At 39.8% G+C, this 20,563-nt stretch overlaps 1 protein-coding gene across 1 annotated transcript in view; it reads left to right on the forward strand.

Annotated features, from left to right (window-relative positions):
- The window catches only part of LOC108236507 (transmembrane protein 132D), a 34,780-nt gene extending 14,338 nt beyond the window's left edge, over positions 1-20,442 (forward strand). The window contains exons 3-9 of the mRNA XM_017417178.3: positions 2,797-2,934; positions 9,606-9,798; positions 12,761-12,904; positions 15,447-15,652; positions 15,922-16,186; positions 16,365-16,556; positions 16,646-20,442. Of these exons, the coding sequence (XP_017272667.1) occupies positions 2,797-2,934; positions 9,606-9,798; positions 12,761-12,904; positions 15,447-15,652; positions 15,922-16,186; positions 16,365-16,556; positions 16,646-17,965 (2,458 nt within the window). The 3' untranslated portion in view covers positions 17,966-20,442. The remainder of the gene's footprint in view (positions 1-2,796; positions 2,935-9,605; positions 9,799-12,760; positions 12,905-15,446; positions 15,653-15,921; positions 16,187-16,364; positions 16,557-16,645) is intronic.
- Positions 20,443-20,563: the final 121 nt, after the last annotated feature.

Consider the following 20,563-nt stretch of genomic DNA (forward strand, 5'->3'; position numbering starts at 1 on the left):
CTACAGCAGATCACATTAGACTACAGTACAAGGTGGAACTGGAGGTTCAGTTAGCTTTGTTTTTGCTCAGCCCTATCCAAATCAGAAATCTGCAGCTCCTTTCATTGGAATCTCATCCATTTGTCTGCTCATTTAAACCAGATTGTGCGTTTTCTTCTGTGTTGCCGCCTCCTGATCACAATTATCCCCTCCTGTTCTGCTCCGTCAGTCACTGTGATGCGCGCTGAGGCTGGTTTCAGACTCTGAACAGACAGAGCCCGCAGACCTTTGGCTGCAGTAATAACTTCCTTCGGCTGCTTTATTGGCTGTCCAAAGTTAAACCTGATCTCCGTCCATCCTTCCATTTTCTACAGCTGCTTGGGCGAAGTGGCAGGTCGCCAGTTCATCACTAAGGCCAATTTTAGGTCACCAATGAACCTAACTTGTTTTTGGACCGTGGGAGAAACATGTCAACTCTATGCAAACAAGCCTTCTTACTGCACAGCAACAGTGCGTGGCATCCCCATATTTAATTAGGTTACCAGAAAAAAAAAATTGGCTACAACTCAGTCAGTTTTACGGATATTGTGCTAAAACCTGGTTTGGAAATTAGCTGAGACTGATCCCCAACACATATTCTGAGCGCTAGCAGATTACACAAGATCATTGTTTAAAATTTAGCCATTAACTTTTGGAGTCAACTCTGTCTGTTAGCAAAATATCTCATGAACCGCTGGACAGATTTGAATAAAAATCTCAGAACGTAATCATTGGGTATCCATCTATGACTGATTAACATTTTGAGTCAATCCAATTCAAGATGGCTGCCTCAGCCAACTGACCCTAGGACAGACAAAAGTTACTATAATTCAGCCAATTTTACAGTTATCGAGCTAAAGTTTGGTACGGTAGTAGATGAGGGTCATCCTCAACAAACCATGTGAGAGTTTGCATGAAATTGTGCATGTCATTCACAAGGTTTGATCAAAATGCATACAACTCATTTTTTCATCATAATTTCTCATCATATATCAGTCTAAAAGTCTGACAGGAAAGGTGGCGGGTGATACGCATTCCTTCAAGGAGTGTTAGGCTTTTACTTGAACAACATACTCAAAGACTGAAAGCTGACAGATTTATTTGAACAATCATAATACAGTTTTACATTGTTTGGACAGCCTTGCAGTCTGGCTCTCTTTACACTTTTCTAACCCACAGAGCAAAAACAAACATAAATCCACCGTGGAGAGTGATATCTGAACGTTGGCGTCGGAGTAACTCCATTCTCCATGCTCTGTTTTTGTTTCAGCGACACTATTTTAAAACCACGCGCTCAGGAGAATAAATGGAACTGCGTCTTAAGTTTGATTAACTCTGCTTTGCTACATTTACCAACTCAAGAATATTTAACAGCCTACAGCTCGGCACACGCCAACCTTTGTGGATTGTCACAATATTAGCTTATCTGTTGTTCATAAAATGAGCTTTAATTCTCAAACTGTTGCATTCAGCTGTGTGCAATTGTTGCCAAGTGTTTTTCTTTTTCTTTTTTTTATTTCTTTAGAAGCCATACATTACACCTAATGATTCCTCCTCTTAGCCTTGCCCTCTCTGACTGAACTCGTGTTAATCAAAGTAATCAGCCGCTGCAGTGAGCAGGTGGAATGGAAACCATCAGTCTCCGGGGTCGTAATGGCACGAGCTAACACCCATCCTGACAGACTATTCATTCCTTTTTAATTGGAACCTTTAACCTGTGAGCTCTTCATCTCTCGGAACCTAAAACGCTTACATTCATTCAATGGGAAAGAAAAAAAAAAAATAGAGGAAAACCATCGTGCTCCCCCGCTGTTAACACAGCAGGTCAGAAGAGACGATGTTGCTACACAGCAGATGTTCAAATCAACGTCCGGTTCGGACCTTCTATCATCTGCTAAATATGCAGATGAGGACTCTTTCCACCCGGTAAATAAACGGAGAAATGGGCAAATTGTGCGCACCAATAGGTCTGGCATTTAATCAGGAGACAATGCATGCCTGAGTGTTTACTGTGCCGAACAGGGACTGAGATTTAATTTCCTTTCTCTGATTTTAGAAAACTAAAACCTAAAGCCAATAGCAGGAGAAGTGCTCAGACTGCGGCTGCTCTTATCATAGATTACACTTCCTTAGAGACTCATAATGCGCTCAACTCTTGGGTTTATCTCGAAGATTGGGAGATAAACCACGCAGCTTTACATGCGGATCAAAACCAAAGAATTACACATTCATCTTTTTACTTTTTTTTTTTTAGGCAACTGTTTGAAAGAACTCGTTTTGTGCTAGGTTTTTATAAGAGCCTTATAAACAAACGAATAAAGAAGCAGAGTCTATGGAGTTTCGCCGTTGCAGCAATAAGTTGGATTGTTTTTATGTTTTTTTGTTTTTTTTTTCCCTTTTTTACCTTGTGTGTCTCTAATGGCCCTTTGCAATTCCTACTCATTATTGTTTGACCTGCTGCAAGCTGCTTAAGTTGGGGAGATCCCGTTGGGGAAGTCTGTACGTATGCATATTGCTCACCATTTAAAAATCAGAGGCCAAGAAAACCAGTCATCCATCTGCACGTTTTAAATCGAAGGTGCATCAAGGTAAACAGACAGGCTGGTGCACAAAACAGCCTATTTGTTAAAGATGAACTTTACTGTGAGATGCCGCACAAGCCTTTTGTAGGACGTACTCTGGTACTGGAAACAAAAATGTAAAATATAACGTAGGCATACACAGATATTTCCTATTTGGCACATTCTTGACCTTATCATTCCGGTCTTGTTTTTACAGAGCCTCGGTAAAGAAAGGTGTGACTTTTCGAACAGCGACACCCAGCAACTCTTTTCTGTGGGACATCACTCTGGATATGGGTGCAGATGGAGCCATTGCTGTGATTTGTCAGAGAAAAGCCCCCACACCTGGGAAAAGGCAAGTCTAATAACATTTACCATCATTCTGTACGCGGGTTTAGATTATTTACATTTTTTTGGCTGTCAACTGTGTTATCTTGTTATAAATACTGACCCTCAAAAAGCCCAGAGGATGTTTAGCCGTTAGAGTTTTCCTGAGAAGCAAAAAACAATCCACGTGGGCTGAGCGGCTGTGTTGCGTTCCAGAAGGCCAGTTCTTATACTCCCTAAGTACAGGTTGGCTGCAGGCGCTCCTGTAAACCCTTTGTAGCCAGGTATTACCTCCTCTACCTTTACTGCTCACTTCTTCTCTGTACTGATAATAACTTTTACTAGCTGTGCCGGTCAATGCGTTTCCGCAGTAAAACACACTTTAGCATGAGAGCTAAAAGGACTCCAGGACTGCAGTGAACCATATCGATGCAATTTTAAAACCATTTACAAGACATCTGCAGGTTAGTCAACTCAAATCCAGCTCTTGGGGCTTCTAAGTACTTAATCTCATTAAACAGGGCTGCAACTTATCGTCGATGTTCTCTTCCGGTTCAGCAGCTTTCTTTCGTTTCACTGAAATCAGCCGAGTTCAGTTTAAGGGTAATTTACTTTTTTAACAATTCAAGATTCAAGATTCAAGATTCAAGATTCAAGATTCAAGATTTACTCTCATTCTTAAAAATTAGGAACAAAATGTAATATTACAGGTTTCAACATTAAAGAGTAAAAAAGTACAACTCCAATTTAAAAAAAAAGTTGAGACGTTGCATAAAATGTAAATAAACACGGATTGTAATGATTTACAAATCTCATAAACTCATATTGTATTCACAATGAAACTTAGTAAGCATATCAAATACTTAAACTAAGAAATTGTATCATATTTAGGAAACAATAAGGAAATTTCATTTTTTCTGGCAGCAACATGTTGGGACAGAGTCATGTTTCCCACTGTAAAGCATCTCCTCTTCTTTTATCAACAGTCTGTAAACATCTAGGATCTGAGGAGAGCAGCTGCTGGAGGTTTTAGAGGGAATGTTGTCTCATTCTTGTCTGATGCAGGATTCTGGCTCTTCAACCGTCCCTGGTCTTGTTTGCTAGATTTTTTTTGCTGGATGGGAGCAGATGTTGTTCTAAAACCTGTATTTGCTGTTCTGCAATGAGCTTTGGCCCAGAAAAGACAATGGTGTTTCTGGATGGTGTTCACATATGACTTATTTTTTGCATGATATAGCTTTCACCAGCATTTGTGGATGTCACAACAAATTGTGTTTACAGATACTGATTGGTGGAAGTGTTCCTGAGCCCATGCAGTGATGCCCAGAACAGAATCAGACCTGTTTTTAATGCAGTGACCCCTGAGGACCTGAAGATAACATACATCCAGAACTGATTCTTGAATCTTTTTGATGATATTATAAACTGTAGATGAATGATATTTAAAGTCTTCCCAGTTTTCCATTGAATAACATTATTCTGAAATTCTTCCTCTAGTTTTAGACACAGTTTTATGTAGACTGGTGAACTTCTCTTCATCTTTATTTCTAAAAGTAAGCCTTTTTAAAATGCTGCTTTTATACCCTGTCCTCTTACTGACTTGTTACCAATTAACTTAATTAGTTGCAAAAAGCTCCTCCAGCTGTTTCTTATACATGCCAAATACTTTTACTTTTCGCAGCCAATGTCTCCACTTTTTTGAAATGTGTTACTACCATGAAATTAAAAACTACATTATTTTTGTCAAAAAAAACTGCTAGAATTTCCTACTTTAAACATTTGATATGTTCACCACATTCCATTGTGAATATGTTTATGAGTAGCAAATCAATCCATTTTGTTTTTAGTTTTTTTTTTTTTTCAGAATTGGGGTCATGAATAAAATCTAAAATATAAAAGTAGTCCTAAAAGATAAAAAAAAAAAAAAAACACATACGGGCCAGTCTAAGACCATTAGAAATCAACAAATAGCAGGAGATGGCAGCGGTAGTAGTAAGTGTACAACACCCTCCAATATGGCTTTTTTAATCAGTTTGTCAGTCGAAGAAAGCATTTTTTTTGTCTGATGGTCCTTGCCCGGACGGTGTGCAGCCTTCAGCCTGAGAGCAGAGGAGAAAACAGCTCATGTGCAGGGGAACCATCTACACAGGAGCACCAAAGATGTAGAGAGAAAGAGGGGCAGTTCCAGTTTTTCAGAAATCCTTATTGTGCTGATGTTGAAGATGAGGTTGTTCTCTCTGCACCATTTTCCCAGCTCATCCACTTCCATCCTGTATGCTGACTCACTGCTGTTGGAGATGAGCCCCACCACCACTGTACCATCAGCAAACTTCCCTATGTGGCTGTTTTGATAGTGAGCTTTACGGTCATATGTAAGTAGTGTGTAGAGTAAAGGGCTGATAAAAGCTTGCATTATTCATTATTTGCTTTATGTCCATAGTTGAAAAAATTAGACTTTTGAGATTGTATTAAGATGGGAAAAAAACAAGACTGAATGACATTTTTGGCTCTGACAAACTTGAGGATCAAATCAAAAATAACTTCTAGATTCCTGGCAGCATTGTGTAATATTACCAGATGGACTGTCCTTACTGGAGCTAACAAAACTGGAAAAAAAAGGAAAACCAAACAGAATAATCATTGACTTATGATCATTCAGTTTCAGAAAATTCTGGGCAAGCAGGATATAATGTGAGAAAAACAAGCTGTGAAATTAGAAAGGCTGCTTAGATCAGACCCTTGAGGTATACCACAACTCAACTGAAGGAAGGGGGCACTGAGGTCCAAAAGGACAAAAACTGACCTGTCTCCTTTAATCAGCACTCAGATCAGCTCTGGGATTGGTTTCTAGGTCAACACAAGAAATCCAATATGTTTCTGTAACGATGGATGGTAATGGTAAGCCTGATCTTTCATGAAATATACCAATAATTCAAGAATTATCAAAAGATTGTAAGATAAAGGGACTGACTGGGAAAAATACTTTCTACTCAGAGCAATATCTATAGAGCAGGAGGAGGGAGAGGAGGTCATGTGGAAGATTGTATTGTCTAGTTCTTGGAAGGGAATTTGTGGAAACTGTGTTAAATAAGCAGAATTAACATGATGAAAATACTAGAACCTACACGAGGCAGTGTGCGTCTCCTTGAATTTTTAACTCTTCCATGATTGCACATTGACATTTGACACTTTGTTTATGATGAGCACAACACTCTATAACAGAATAACAGCTGACGATATAGTGGAGAAAGAATTACAGTATATACAGCGTACAGTGCAAAGTTAACAGAATGTTGAATCTAAAACTAGAGGAACTGTAGTACTGAGAGAGAGAAAGCAAGAGAGAGAGAAAGAAAATGTCACAAATCCATTTTCTACTTCAGCACCAAGGACAGCGGCGAGGATTTCTCCATATATTACACAGTCTGGTCACTTATATGTCAGAACCATGGTTGAGGTTAAAGGTTCTATCCCATAAAAACCTTTATTAAACAAAGAATCAGTGAGTCGGGGAGATTGAACCAAGATATTCAACCAAACAAGCTCTTTGCCTCTTGGAAACAGAGAAAAAAGACACTGTCAACTTTGCTTTGCATTGCATTCCCCTCACTTTGTGCCGTTTATTTTACTAACAAGAAAGATGTCGTCCCCTCATGCTCACTCACATCATGTACCGCTGGCATCAACATAAGTATCACGTCTACCAAGCTGATTGTTTTAATTACTTGTGTGTGCCTGCGAGCATTTTACCGAACATTAAAAACAAATTAAAGGCTTAACATTCCTGGAAGGAATGCTTCTTGCCCTCCGCCTCTGATGCCAGAGTTTTTAAACTAAGATCAACTTGTGTTGAAAAATAATGGAGCTGTTGTTGTTTTCATCAAACCTCGAAAACAATGTTGTGTGCAATGTCTCACGACACATGCATACACACTCACACACAGGCAAAGACCCAAAAATTATCAGCTGCCATCCAACCATTTCAAGAGCTACAGTCAACATCATTAATTCTCTAAGGATCAAAACAGACTTTTTTCAGTTTTATGTTTCTTGAAATTTAATGTAAGTCTCTATCTGTGAGCTAACCGATCAGATGACCGTCGAGCTGGCTCCTGCCTGCAACAGCGACGTTGTTGCTGTGTACGTCGTGGATCTTTGTTGCAGTTTGGGCTTGCCAGTGGAGCCCAAAGCGGATACTTTGAGATCGAACTCAAACAGTAAGATTATGTCTGCCTTTAGAGCGGCTCCAAGGAAAGACTTCAGGACTAAAGCTCTAATCTGTGTGTGAATTATGTCCAGTGCTGGAAAAGAGCAAGAGTTTGCAGCCAAGTTTCACAAGAAGAAAAAAACAAAAACAACAAACAAAACTCCTTCATTAATTCTGTTAATCAATAAAATGATATATGACTAGTAGAGGTATATTCAAAAAGTCGACTAAATTTGATTCAAACATGTTGCATTTAATATTTTAGACATTTTGTTTGTGTGTTGTCAACACTGCTGTGACCTCATTAGATTTTTTTCTCTCGTTGTTGTGGATTATGATATTGTTTACAACCAAGTCTTTGTGGGTTAACATATTTTTTTCCCCCCCTAATACGGCTAATCCTCTCCAAAAATGTGATGAAACACACAGGACTTCCAGCTAAGAGTGTCTGCTGTCACACCTCTGTGGGAATTTCTTCGACTTTTGGCCTTGCTGGCTTCAGTGAGCTCAGGAAGTCTTTGGTGTATCGGTAGCTTTTTTTGTTCCCCTTCCCCTTCCCACCTCCTTCCTCAGTTGATCGGCCTGGATCTTAATAAACTCGCAAACAGATTGCGGGCCATAAAAACATTGCTGATGAGGTTGTTGATCATTCCCCCCCATCCCCCAAGAATGACAGGGGTGGGGGTAGCATGACAACATCCCTTATTATATGAATATCTGCGTTAATACAGACTTAAGGGGATGTACAGTGCATGCTTATGTGAGCCAAGCATATCTTCTTGCAATACTTGACCAGAATGCGATTACTATCTTTTAATCTCAGGTCTCTAAGCAATATGCTTCAATGATTAAATTACACTCAATCTTTTTATTTTTTTTTTTTGCTCTTAATAAGGAAAATCCTTTTGTAAGCCTTGTTGTGGAATTTATTGGAGGATTTATACATACCATTTGCAATTCCACATTGTTGTTGTTTTTGCGCAGAAAGGTGGCTGGTGTGCAGCTCCCTATTTTTTTTTTCTCTGCAGTAAAATGGACTTGCTGTGTGTGTCTGCACAACTCTGACACTGATTTATAACATGTACACACTGCAGAGAGTCGGATAAAGTCCATGTTGTTATATGCATGCTTATTGTGTTTTGGCCCGCTAATAAATCTTCTTGGCCGCTCGATACAGTGCCAAGGAAAAACACCTGAAATACAAACTTGGGCCGTGCAAGCAAAATTAAATGTGTGGCAACAGGAGGACGCTGTTCCAGCTGTCATCACCGAGAAGCCATTATAAGTTTCAATAAGTTACAAAAAGGGTTTTTGCTTTTGTTATGTGCGCAGAATACCACTGTCCTCAGACCACCTTTTATTCCACTCACATTTAACGCTTGCAGATGTTCCTGGGCAAGGCTCTCTCTGCAAGAAGAAATTCGCTGGGTTTGTTTTGGTTTTATTTCATGTGTCTGTGAAAATGCCTCAAGATGCATGAGTCCTCTTCAAAGCTGAAAAAAAAGGGGGGCAGATCATGCCTTGTCTCGGCTTGTCACATCCCGCTTGAACATTTCTACATTACCGTGGGGCCAAATTCAAAACACGTCACTATGAGTTCTTTGAAAGTCCAGTCTCGGGCAAAAGACTATAGGTTTTAAAAGTTGTATAATTATTTCAAAATGAAAGAAATGTGTTTTAGGCCAGACAGCGGTTTCACACATTAATGATCAGTGTTTTAATGTTAACTGAACATGTGACTGACGTGACCATTAACTTACACATATTATTAGCTTCATGTCTGGTTAATCAACATGTCAAATCAACAAGATCATAAAGCCATGTTGGCTGGATTAAAGAATACACTTTTGATTAATAGAGAAGATGATCAGCCATAATTCACAGCATTTGGTTTTATTTTGTAGGCACAGATATATTTTATGGTATGCAATGCTCCTGTACTGTAGTACTGTAGAGTGTGGCCATCTTTTTGGTAGCAGAAGTTTAGTACGCTGTAAACTAGGTCATTCAAAAGTATAATGATCCAGACAACTGATCTAAATCACCATCAGAATGAAAATAAAAACTAAGGTGTTGCAATGCTCCGGCCGAATTTAAAACATCAACCTGATGGAAACTCTGTGGCATAATGTTAAGAGAAGCGTAAACAAATGCCTGCAAATCTCAGTGAAGCGAAGCAATGTTAACAAAAGGAGGAAACAAGGTTATACAGAAGATAATTATCTAAAGTTGTTGCTGCTGAAGGTGGTTCTTTAAGCTAGTAAACCATAAGATGTTAGTTTTCACTATGCTTATGTAACTTCAGATACATCAAGGTTGTATTTACCTCTTCTTTATTCAAAATGAACAGATTTATTACTTTTATTATGTACTAATATGTACAACTTTATAACTACTAAAGGGTGTGCTGATTATTATTTTTTAACCTTAGTTAGACACCTGGAAAAGCACCTACTTGTTCACTTATCCAAAGCATTTTGTTCCCGATCCAGGCTTGAAAGCAGTCTCCTGGAGGTACTTCAGATGGACTTTGAGGTTGAAGAGCTGAGCAGTCCTGTTGACAGTCAGGTGATCATATGGAAGCTGGAGCTACCATCTGTGCCCAAAAACGTAGCCAAGACAGAAGGAGCCATGAGGATTTATACGACTCAGAGAGACTTTGTTGGCCTGGCTCCTCTCGTAATGGTGAGTTGGATGACAGTTTATTTTTTTATGTCAAACCCAATCATTATGAAAACCAGCACCAACATTACACCGACAGCAGCATCTCCGATAACTGCCAACACTTGGACTGCATTTGAGCATTGGCGCATGAAAATATCATGAAATGCACTTTGCTCTGATCCATTCCTGTCTGGTTTGCATACACAGAAGGCTGGATATGCTTCGGTTTTGTTTAGTAAATGGGTTCTATTCTGAGCGGAGTGTGACCTTGTGATGTTGACTGTCAACTAGCTGATGCCTCTCTTCTCTGTTGTTCTGCTCTGTTCTGGCGTGCAATATGTGGTCATCCTCTGCTCCCAACAGCTGCTTCGTATGCTGCTATTTTGGTGCCTCGGGCCTCTTTAACATGCTACACTACCTCTATAATTAATCCATGATATAATCCCCTCCACTAAACATTACAGCTGTTTGAATAACACTGTTGAATCTTGGTTATTTGTCACCTGGGCCAATGTCTTCTTACTTGAAGGTATTAATATAAGCTTAGCAGTTGTTCAGCCGCACAGGATTTATGGAATATATCGCTCATAGGAAATATGAAAAGTAATATTTTCGGTCATATTTTAGTCCATACTGTTTTGAACAATTCACAACCTATCTGCTACATTCCCACCACAACAGTGCCGGGGTGCATTAAATCATAATATGCTGCAGTATCCTGATTTGTGAATTTGACATGATTCATCTCGTTTGTTGAGTTGAAGCCGACCTCAGGCTGAGGGCCAAACATGAGGAGATTTTCGAGTTGGCTCAGAGACAGTATTTCAAAAAGAGTGGCAAAAGCCATACTGACACAACCTTCAGAGCATAGGGGAGCGAGGGGGTGGGGGGTTCAGCTAGGCTATCTCAGATTCATTTACACCAGTTTGGGAGTCGAGGGACACATATCCATCTGCCTCATTTGCATAATCAAAATGGCCAACTGTCTCTTTAAATTTGATTTAACTTAACCGCACGGCGCTACACAGCTTTCAAGCTTATTCACACAAATATTATTCTATTCTTCGACACTGTTTAAAGACGACATACGACTGTTTTTCACAATTTCCCGAGGCTTTAACGAGTTGCCTCTGAGATGTTTGCTCAAAATCTGAGCAGAATTACAGAAGCAAACCACTGCATTTTAAATAGATACGCTGTACCTTGAGATATTTTCCATGTAGCTGATTTTAGAGGGCATGGTGTCTATGCATCTCCTGCCACTTTCACAGAGCATGTGTTTTAGAGGTGGCTGTCTACATGAAATATACACCAAATTCAATCAGTGATCTATCTTTTATACCTGCATATATAAAAGATGCGGTCCCAGGGAGCTGGTGCTTATCTCCAGATGTCATTTTATGAGAGGTGTGGTACACCCTGGACAGTCCATCACAAGGTCATATAGAGATGAACAACCCTGCACCCACACACTCACATCTAGGGCCAATTTAGAATAATCAATTAACGTAACAGGCATGGTTTTAGACCAGTGGTCTCCAATCCTGGTTCTCGAGGGCCACTATCCTGCATGTTTTACTTGTTCCTCTGCTCCAACACACCTGATTTGAATCAATGGGTGATTAACAGGCTTCTGCAGAACATGAAGAGGTCATTTAACCACTGAATCAGGTGTGTTGGAGCAGGAAAACAAGTAACACATGCAGGATAGTGGCCCTCAAGGACCAGGATTGGAGACCCCTGTTTTAGACTGTGGGAAGGCCTCATTTAAGTTTCAAACCCAGGACCTTCCTGCCCTGAGGGAACAGTGCCAACTAACTGCATCACTATGCAGCCAGTTTAGCCACATCACAATATCATGATATAGCAAACTATTAAGAAAATACATTTTATTTCTCTACTACATTTTTCCCATCTGCAACTTGGTCAGTTAATTGGTCCATATTTAAAGGTCCCATCTCACCGCACGTTGTGCACTGCACAAGACCGGGTTGATCAAATTCTGTGCCACAGATGTGAACACAGAATAATTGAACAGCTTGCTAGACCGGTTAAATAACCAGACAAATGTGTCATAATCCTTTCATCACAAACCTTGAGCTTCGCTGTGGTTCATTCCTTTGGATTGTATATAAGTTTCTAGTGGTTAATCTCAGACAATAATGCCTAATTATTGTCTGCTCTCATTAATGTTACACTCAGTAACAAGTTAAAAATCTGACATTTCATCAGCTGCTTGGGGAAAAATCGAAAAAAGTGAGTCTGATTTTCACGCTAGCACATAAAACTCCAGATCATTAGATTTTTATGTAATTATTGGTACAAAACATGTAGGTAAGATTTTGAAGTCAGTGGCAAACCAAAAAGTATGAACAAAAGTTAAGGTCTTCAGAAGAATAGATTATGCAGCATGATTGACGTTTATACTCACATAAACAAGTTTATCTCCCCAAATTCAAAATTGTCCTTTTATTCAACTGTTTGTAAATATTTGGGTCAATGATGCCCCCTTTCCGAAGAGCACAGGCCAAACCTTCCACTGCTGAAGGACATGGACACTTCAGCTGACACCGCATATATGTAAGAGTTTATTTTCAGTCCATGGACATGGTTGTTTGGCCATGTTTGAAGGAATACAGCTTCCCCCAGAGGAATACGTTTGTGCAGAGAAATCCAAGATTAGCTCTCCCCTTCATGTGCTGACCTGGTCACCACCTTGTCCTAACTCAGATTCATCCATAACTTCCCAAAGGGAGAATAGCTTTTTCATCACTCCGGGACTTCTAAGGTCAGCGAGCTACCCTTCATCACCTATATCTCCTGCCTTCTTCCACTTTCATCCTTTGAGAGTAACTGCACAAAAGTAGTTCCTGTCTGGCGGCTGAATCACACAAAGTATGAGCTGAAACTACACCGAACGACTGGATGTGATTAGTTATTTTCTCATCTGATTACAGCTCTTTTTACCTCACTTTCTCTGCAGGACACAGAGATCCTGAACACAGCCGTGCTGACTGGAAAGAAGGTGGTGATGCCTGTGAGGATAGTCGCTGTGGAGGAAGAAGGAGCAATCACAGATGTGTCTGACTACACAGACTGCAGCACCAGTGACGAAGATGTTCTCAAGGTATAGAATCTCCTCTTCCCCTCAGTTAAATTTGTCCACAAGCAAAGAATACAAAGAGCAAAACCATTCAGTTGAATAATGTCTGGTTTAGTTACACACTGCTGGACTAGCTGCTGAGTATTAGTTGAAAAGGACTGAGTGACAAGAAAAGTTAAAATTGATTGAAATGTCTGTCTTTGCAACGTTCAGGGACCGTTATTCAGTTTTAATCACTTTGTTTAGTAGCAATGTGCAAAGCATTTATGCACACTAGTAATTACTTTTTCATTGAGTATCTTGCACGCCCGTTTGAATGCTAATTGGCAGGAGAGCAATTTGGCGATTTTGTTAAGGAAAATGCTGTGATAATAATGTGTGACAAGCAGGCCAGCTGTAAGTAAATAAGTGACATGAGAGTCACTTCTGCTTCCTTTTTTCCAAATGGTTAAACAAATAGTTCATCACAATGGTTCACAGAGGTTTTCAACAATGAACGCCTTCTGTACTCAGTTGTGACCACTCTTCTATGGCCCATTTGCTCCTATATACAAAAACAGCACATGCTGACAGCCTGTAACCTGCTTTTTTTTTTTACAGGTAAAAACTGAAAATCAGAATTCAGATCTTTCAGAGGTCAGAGTACAACCCACAGCTGCCACCACACCAAATTTTAGCTCAATTTCTGTAAATCTGACTGTACATGGGGTAGTCATTTTTGTGATTGTTTATGTTGATTAAAATTGGATTGATTTCACACAAACACTGGCAAAAATACGACCACCCTTTCGCCTTTGGAGGCTGGTGGTAATACGTGCACCAGGATTCCAGACCTGTGTTATATTTTCCATTGGTAAATATGACCCAAAGTAGTTGAAATAAACAAGGGATTTCTCTGCTAATAAATGTGTCTTGTAATCCGTTTAGACTGCTGCTGAGATTGACAGAACAGAATAAACTCGCATGAAGTGCACATAGGTGTCAGTAATAAGAAAAGTGGGATTACATGTGGATGTCAAAAGGGTTCAAATGAATGAAATGATCCCTTTCAACCCTGTAATTTGCCGGCCTTTGCTTTTGTTCTGAGCTTACTGTAGCCCCCAGAGTGTTTGCTGACCAAACAGCAGCTTTAGTCACAAACATTCTCTTTAATCTTCTTAGTCTAGCAGCTTGACTCAGATATCGTTCCTCTTCTGCTGTGCCTGAGGGGTATCAAATCTGGGAGTGATAGATGGAGAAGGATTTATCTAAAATGGACAGCTCACGCTACTAAATGAAAGCAAGACTTGAGTCTAATCTGCCAGAGAGGCAAGGATTTTCAAAAGTACAGTGAAGATGAAGACGTAAAATATGCAAAAACAATCTTCCCTTAAACATACAAAGCTGAGTCTGGGTAAATAATTATAACTTTTTTGGAGCTCAAACAACGATTTAACCCATGTTCACACATCCTGATGAATTTAACTAGTTTCTTTGAAATTGAAATATTTGTTCTGTATCCTTTGACTTGAATTAGTAGCACACAGAAACTTTAGTCACAGTTGTGTCAGTGAAGTGGATATTTTAAGTCCAATTTGTTCTTAATATTTTACCCAGTGATGAAAGTCACATCCCATTTTAGACAAACATCTTTTTTGTAGAAACTAATAACACGGAGGGATATTCTTAGACACACAATAAGACTAACGGTAACTGTAGATTATTTGAACATTCACCTTCCACTCTCTGCAGCTATCCAAGAGCAGTGGCATTCATTTTAAATCTGGTTGTTTAGTTGGAGAGTGGATCATTTGTAGGAATAAGGGCTTTACATGTCAGTTAGAAGAAAGGATGACACATCGTGATGTGGCCATGTTAGAGCTTATATTCATGGCACGCAATGAATTCAGCATGACTGACCCCCAGAGGACCTTTTGAAAAAAAAATAGCTTGTCCTATTTTCTAGATAGGCTTTTAGGTTCACACAAATACAACTGAGAACGTGTTTACATTCTGTATTTGTCAAAGTCATGGTTTCCCCTGAACTTTCCTGTGTGCTTTCACCAAATTGATCAAAGGATCCCCTCCTGACAAATGTCTCAGAATGACTTGAGATCTTGAGTAGTTGTGAAAACTTGCAAAGGTCACCTTTGAAATTAAGCTGTAATGAATGCACTTGGCTGTGGAGGACTGATGTCAGCACAACGCCGCGTAATATTTGGATTAACATAAAATTGCAATGCCGCCTCTTCCTAACGCTTCGGACTGGTGATCATCGCAGTAGTTTATTACAGCCAGCTGACATTACTGTGGTAACATGCAGCGCAAAACTGCTGCAAGGCCATTTGTTTTTGTAAGAACGGCCTATTTGTTAAAACAGTGACTTTTATGGGAATATTTAATTATTTTTTTGTCATTGGTTAGATGACGAACATCTCCTTCATGGACAACAAATTCCCTCAGGGTTCGATGCAGACTGTTTTCATACTTATACAAACTCAACGATAGCAGACAGGCTATAAAATTGATAAGAGATTTATGCTCTGATGAATGGTTTCCTTTTGGTATTATGTCCTCTTCTACCCAGGTGTCAGACAGATGTGACTATGTTTTTGTAAATGGCAAAGAGACCAAAGGCAAGGTGAAGATGACAGTAAACTTCACCTACAGCTACCTGAGCGCTCAGCTTGAACTGAACGTGTGGATGCCTCGGCTCCCCCTCCAGATCGAGCTGTCAGACACAGAACTGAGCCAGATCAAAAGCTGGAGGGTACCAATCCTGACCTCAAAAAGGTAGGAGATGCTCAGTTTGTCTAAAAAAAAAAAAAAAAATCACTTGTTTGGTTTTTAGGTGGGATTTTTGGATACATCATTTAGTTCATACACATTCAAATATCTCTCGGGATTTAGGGAATATGATTCTGTTATTTAATGTACTGTGGTGACTCTGTGTGATCCAATCAAGCAAAGAGACAGGGTTACATGATTGATGTCAAGCAGGTAAAAGCATTAACTGTGTGACAGATGTGACCCACACATGTGTTTTTGTGCTTATATCTCAGGTCTGTCTGGAACAGCGATGAAGCTGAACAGAAGGGGAAAGGCTGCATGCTGCAGCTTCAGCATGCCCTTGTGCGGGTGCTAACTCATTTTGTGGCAGAGCAGGAAGACCCACGAGATCCCACAGCCTATTTCCTGAGCCCTGACTGGCAGGTGGACGTCACAAGGTTGGTTCAATACTTCATGAAGGTGGAGGACCCTCGAATTGCAAAGCTGCAGGAAGGAAGGGTGCTGTCAGGTCGAGATTTTGGGACAACAACCATCCAGGTAACAGGATAAACTGCTGATTGTGTTATCTTTGAAAAGCAGCTGGTGGAAAACCTTTAAATTAGTATTTGATATTACCTATTTGAGTATAATTTTTTTTAACCTGGTGCACCAAATTGAATCCAAAACTGAGACCCCTTTACTGATTGATTTTACTGGACATTAAATTTTGTGACAGGTGTTTTCGCCTATATCTGATGTTATCTTGGCAAAGACAACTGTCAAAGTTGTGGATGATAAAGTCAGCATCATAGAGTTAGGGGTCCAGCTGGTTACAGGCCTCTCCATGACCTTACAACGTAGTCCAGGAAGCAGCAGGGCCATCTTGGCAACAACAATGACACAAGAGGTGCTACAGAGCCCCAAACAGGTAACATTCTTTATTATTCTTTTAAATGTCTCTGAGAAAAATTTTAGCTTTGATGTCCAATAGTAATTTCTGCCACTTGTTTTTCACAGAACGCTTTAGTCAGTTCCTGGATACAGTTCAGCGATGGCAACCAGACACCTCTCGACATTTATGATCCAGCTTTCTACCGTATGACAGTAACGTCTCTAGACCAGAGGGTGGTGTCAGTGCAGGGCAAACCTCCAGTTGTGGTGGCAGAGGGAGAGGGCGAGGGAGTCCTGGTTAGGGTAGAGATGTCCATCTGCGAGGCCTGCCAGAAGTCCAAACGCAAAAGCACGGTGGCAGTCGGCAACGGCAGCCTTAAGGTCAAGTTTCAGGTGAATGCTCGGCGGCCAGGCAGCAATGCCCGCAGCCTTGACCAAAGCCCTGTCAGCAAAAGCAGTGACTATGGGAATGATGGGGAGGAGGTGGACAACAAGAGGAAGCAGGGACTGCCATCTCAATTTCTTCCCACAAGTATCTCAAACTTCAATAAAGAGGAGAGTGCTGTTCAGAGGATCCCAACCACCATCAATTCTACAGAAAAAACCGTGATAACCAGTGGCAGCCTCGGAGGAGTGGGTAAAACCAGCATTTTACAAAATGCTGGCAGTCCTACCAGTATGGTGAACATCAGCCTTTTTAGCAGCCCCAGAGACGGCAGAAAAGGATACAGCTCAGACAATATGATAGCGGAAGATATGAGCAGTGTGGGCTTTACTAGCACCGTGAAAGCTCCTGGGAATCTGGTAAACTACAACAACTTCCCCACCAAGGTGGGGGTACCTGGGCAGGGAACATCAGAGGTGGAAATTGGTGGTGAAGAAGTAGTGGCCAACAGGCCGCTCACAGACTTAGAGATTGGCATGTATGCTTTGTTGGGTGTCTTTTGCCTGGCCATTCTAGTGTTTCTGGTAAACTGCATCTCATATGTGGTTAAATTTCGGCATAAGAAGCCTTCCTCCCATAGTCAAGAGCCAACAGGACACAGGCATGACTGGGTGTGGCTCGGCACAGACGCCGAGCTGGTGATGACTGTGCCATGCAGCCCGTTGCACCAAGACTCCCAGACAGCAACCACTGTGATAGACATTGGGCCTGATAAGACTGCTTCTCTTTCCAGGAGGCCCAGTTGCTTGGCCTCTGTGACGGACTCCCCCCTCGGCTGTTCAGGCCCTAACAGAAACAAACCCATGCAAAGCGAATCAATCCACTCACCTACCAGCAAAAGAAAGAGAGTTCAGTTCACCACGTTCTCCACGCTCGAGCGCCAGCATTCGCCACCCTTTCGGCCCAACGAAAATGGCCATGGTATCCACTGGGTTGGAAAGGATGACAACAGTGGGGAGGAACCTCAAGTGCCCATCATAAAGCCCGTGGACCAGTCATAACACAGAACCTGAACAGACCTCATGTGTACAGTAGATGTGGCTTTGATCACCTCAATGCCTTTGTCAAGAATATGTGATTTTGTAATGGGCCCCATCTACATTTCTTTGCCTATTAAGGCCTTTTACCATGGAGGGACAAATGTGCCATTTCTAACTAATTAAGATTTCATTAAATAATTACTTAAATGTGTCAATAATAAGTGAAATTAGAAAATGAATACATAAATAATTTATTGCATATATAAATTTAATAAATTCCTTTTACCTAAACCATAAACATTTCACTTCATGGTCTTGTGCTGCAGTGCATCATTAATTTTATTTGTCAGCCTTGCCCTTTAAAGTCAGTGGGCAGGGCTAATGCTGATCTAGTCAAGACCATTGCTTGTGTCTGAACTGGATTCATACAAAATGTGGTAACTCCATCAAAACAAATTCAGTAAGAGCTCTCATATAACTTTGTAAAGATAGTTCAGACACGCATAGCCAAACAAACGATAAAGATGAATACTGACACCTAAAGAATCCAAGTGTTGATTGGCTCTGCATTAGAGATACAGCTGTCAAATATCTTAGTAATCCAGTATTTCTTTTTTATTAATCAAATAATTGGTTAAACACGTGCTACATCAGTGGAACCCCCTTGACTCATATAATAATTTAAATAATAACAAAAGCTGTGACCTTCCTTTTCATTATCAAAACTGGGAGCATGCTCATGAACGTGTTTATAAAGTGGCACGTAACAAAAAGTAAAAAAAAACATGAATAAATTTGTTGTGTTTTTGAAAAACTTATCCCAGATCATTTTTGCTACCTACCTAAAACCACTAATTGTCACCTTTATCCTGCATACTTCTGTTCGAAGATGAGATGTCAGGATGTTTGCGAAAGTCTGCAACAGTTTTATTGTTACTAAAGTCTATGACACGTACAACATGCGGATCTGAGAGCAGGAATATCCTGGAACTTTGTGTTTAGCCTGAGTGGAACTTCTTGTCCTTTGACAATTTGAAATGTTGTGTCTGTGTTCTTCTGGAAATAGTTTTTTGACACTGAATCAGTTTTAAGCCAGCCAAGCTCCTGGTCAAAGTTGAGATACTCTAAGCTCGTAAAGTAAGTTTGCATTGTAAGACTGAGCTGAAAATGTAAGACTCGTGAATATCCACTAGGATCAGTAGGACAAGATTTAATTTTCTCCAATTCTGAGTTTAATGTCAAGATCAGAAATGCATCAGTCTACCGCTCCACTGACATCGAGCTGTTATACTTAGCTAAATTAGTTTGCTTTGTTTCATATAGTTATAGTTTCAAGTAGTTCCAGACTACTGACATTATCTTCCGTCTTCCTCCATCTCATGAAAGCGTGAACACGTGACAGTAGTCACCGATCAATCTGTGGTAACAGTTTTACTTTTTCTAATTATTTGAGTTACTCTGTGTATTGTTTCAGTTTCAGCTCTGTATCCATTCGTGTTCTGGGGTCTTGATTTGCTCTGTTCAGTAACGAATCAGCCACAGTCGTACTGGAAATTATTTCACGATGCACTGAAGAACCAGAACAATGAAAGAATGAATAAAATAGTGAACTAATTATCTGTTTGTAAATCAAATTGATATTTTAATTTTAAATAATGACACTAAATGACTGTATGAAGCATTTAATAAATTATTTGTGGATTCGTTTTAATCATTAATGACACATTTTAGTAAATATTGGTTGTATTTATTTCCAAGTTTTATCAATGGAGGACATACTGTATATACCTACCTAATGGTTTATTTATCGCATTGTTGCATTTCTGGCCCTCCATATTTTACATGTATATGTACTGTATATTGTATATACCTAAAGTCAAAGAGTGGGTGTGTGTGATAATGTTCCAGATGGTCGACCAGATGTAAAGTGAAAAAATATTTAAAGCCACAAAATGTTCTTGCTGCATGTGGATATCTACATCTGTATAGTTGTGCACTCACAGGCTGGTATGAACAGAAAAAAGACACACTATAATAGTCTTTCAAATTACAAATGCTTAATTTGTCAGTTACATGGAACTCAATCTTATATTTTGTTTTGTTTTTTTTTACTAAAAGTTTGGCTTTGAATAAAAGTGAAACAAAATAAAATGTATGTTTACACAAGTTTTTCTATCGATCTATTAAAATATTCTAAACCAATTTCTTTGCCAGTTTAGGTTGATCGTAAACATTTGTATTTTCTGTAATACATTTTGAGATGGATCATCATAGCTGAAACAGCATGCTGGTTTACTACTGATTTACCTGAGAAAAGTTTTGTGTTATTAAATTTTAAAGTTTTTTTTTTTTTTATCCATCCCTTGCCTCGGTGTTGCCAAAACCAACCTTTGTACAGAAATTTGAAAAGGACCTTTTGTCCCTCTGCCCTTTAAATAAATTCAGTTTTTACTGGGCTCTTGAATCTGTGAAATCCCATTGTTGCACTTTATTAAAAATGAATGAGTAGCCATAAAACCAGGAAAGCTATTTTTGTCTCAACAGAGTGAAACATGATTAAACTATCAAACATTTTTAGGTCATCAACTAGCCAAAACTAATCAGTACAAGAAGAAATTG

Source organism: Kryptolebias marmoratus, linkage group LG1 (genome assembly GCF_001649575.2).
Source record: "Kryptolebias marmoratus isolate JLee-2015 linkage group LG1, ASM164957v2, whole genome shotgun sequence".
Classification (NCBI taxonomy): Eukaryota; Metazoa; Chordata; class Actinopteri; order Cyprinodontiformes; family Rivulidae; genus Kryptolebias; species Kryptolebias marmoratus.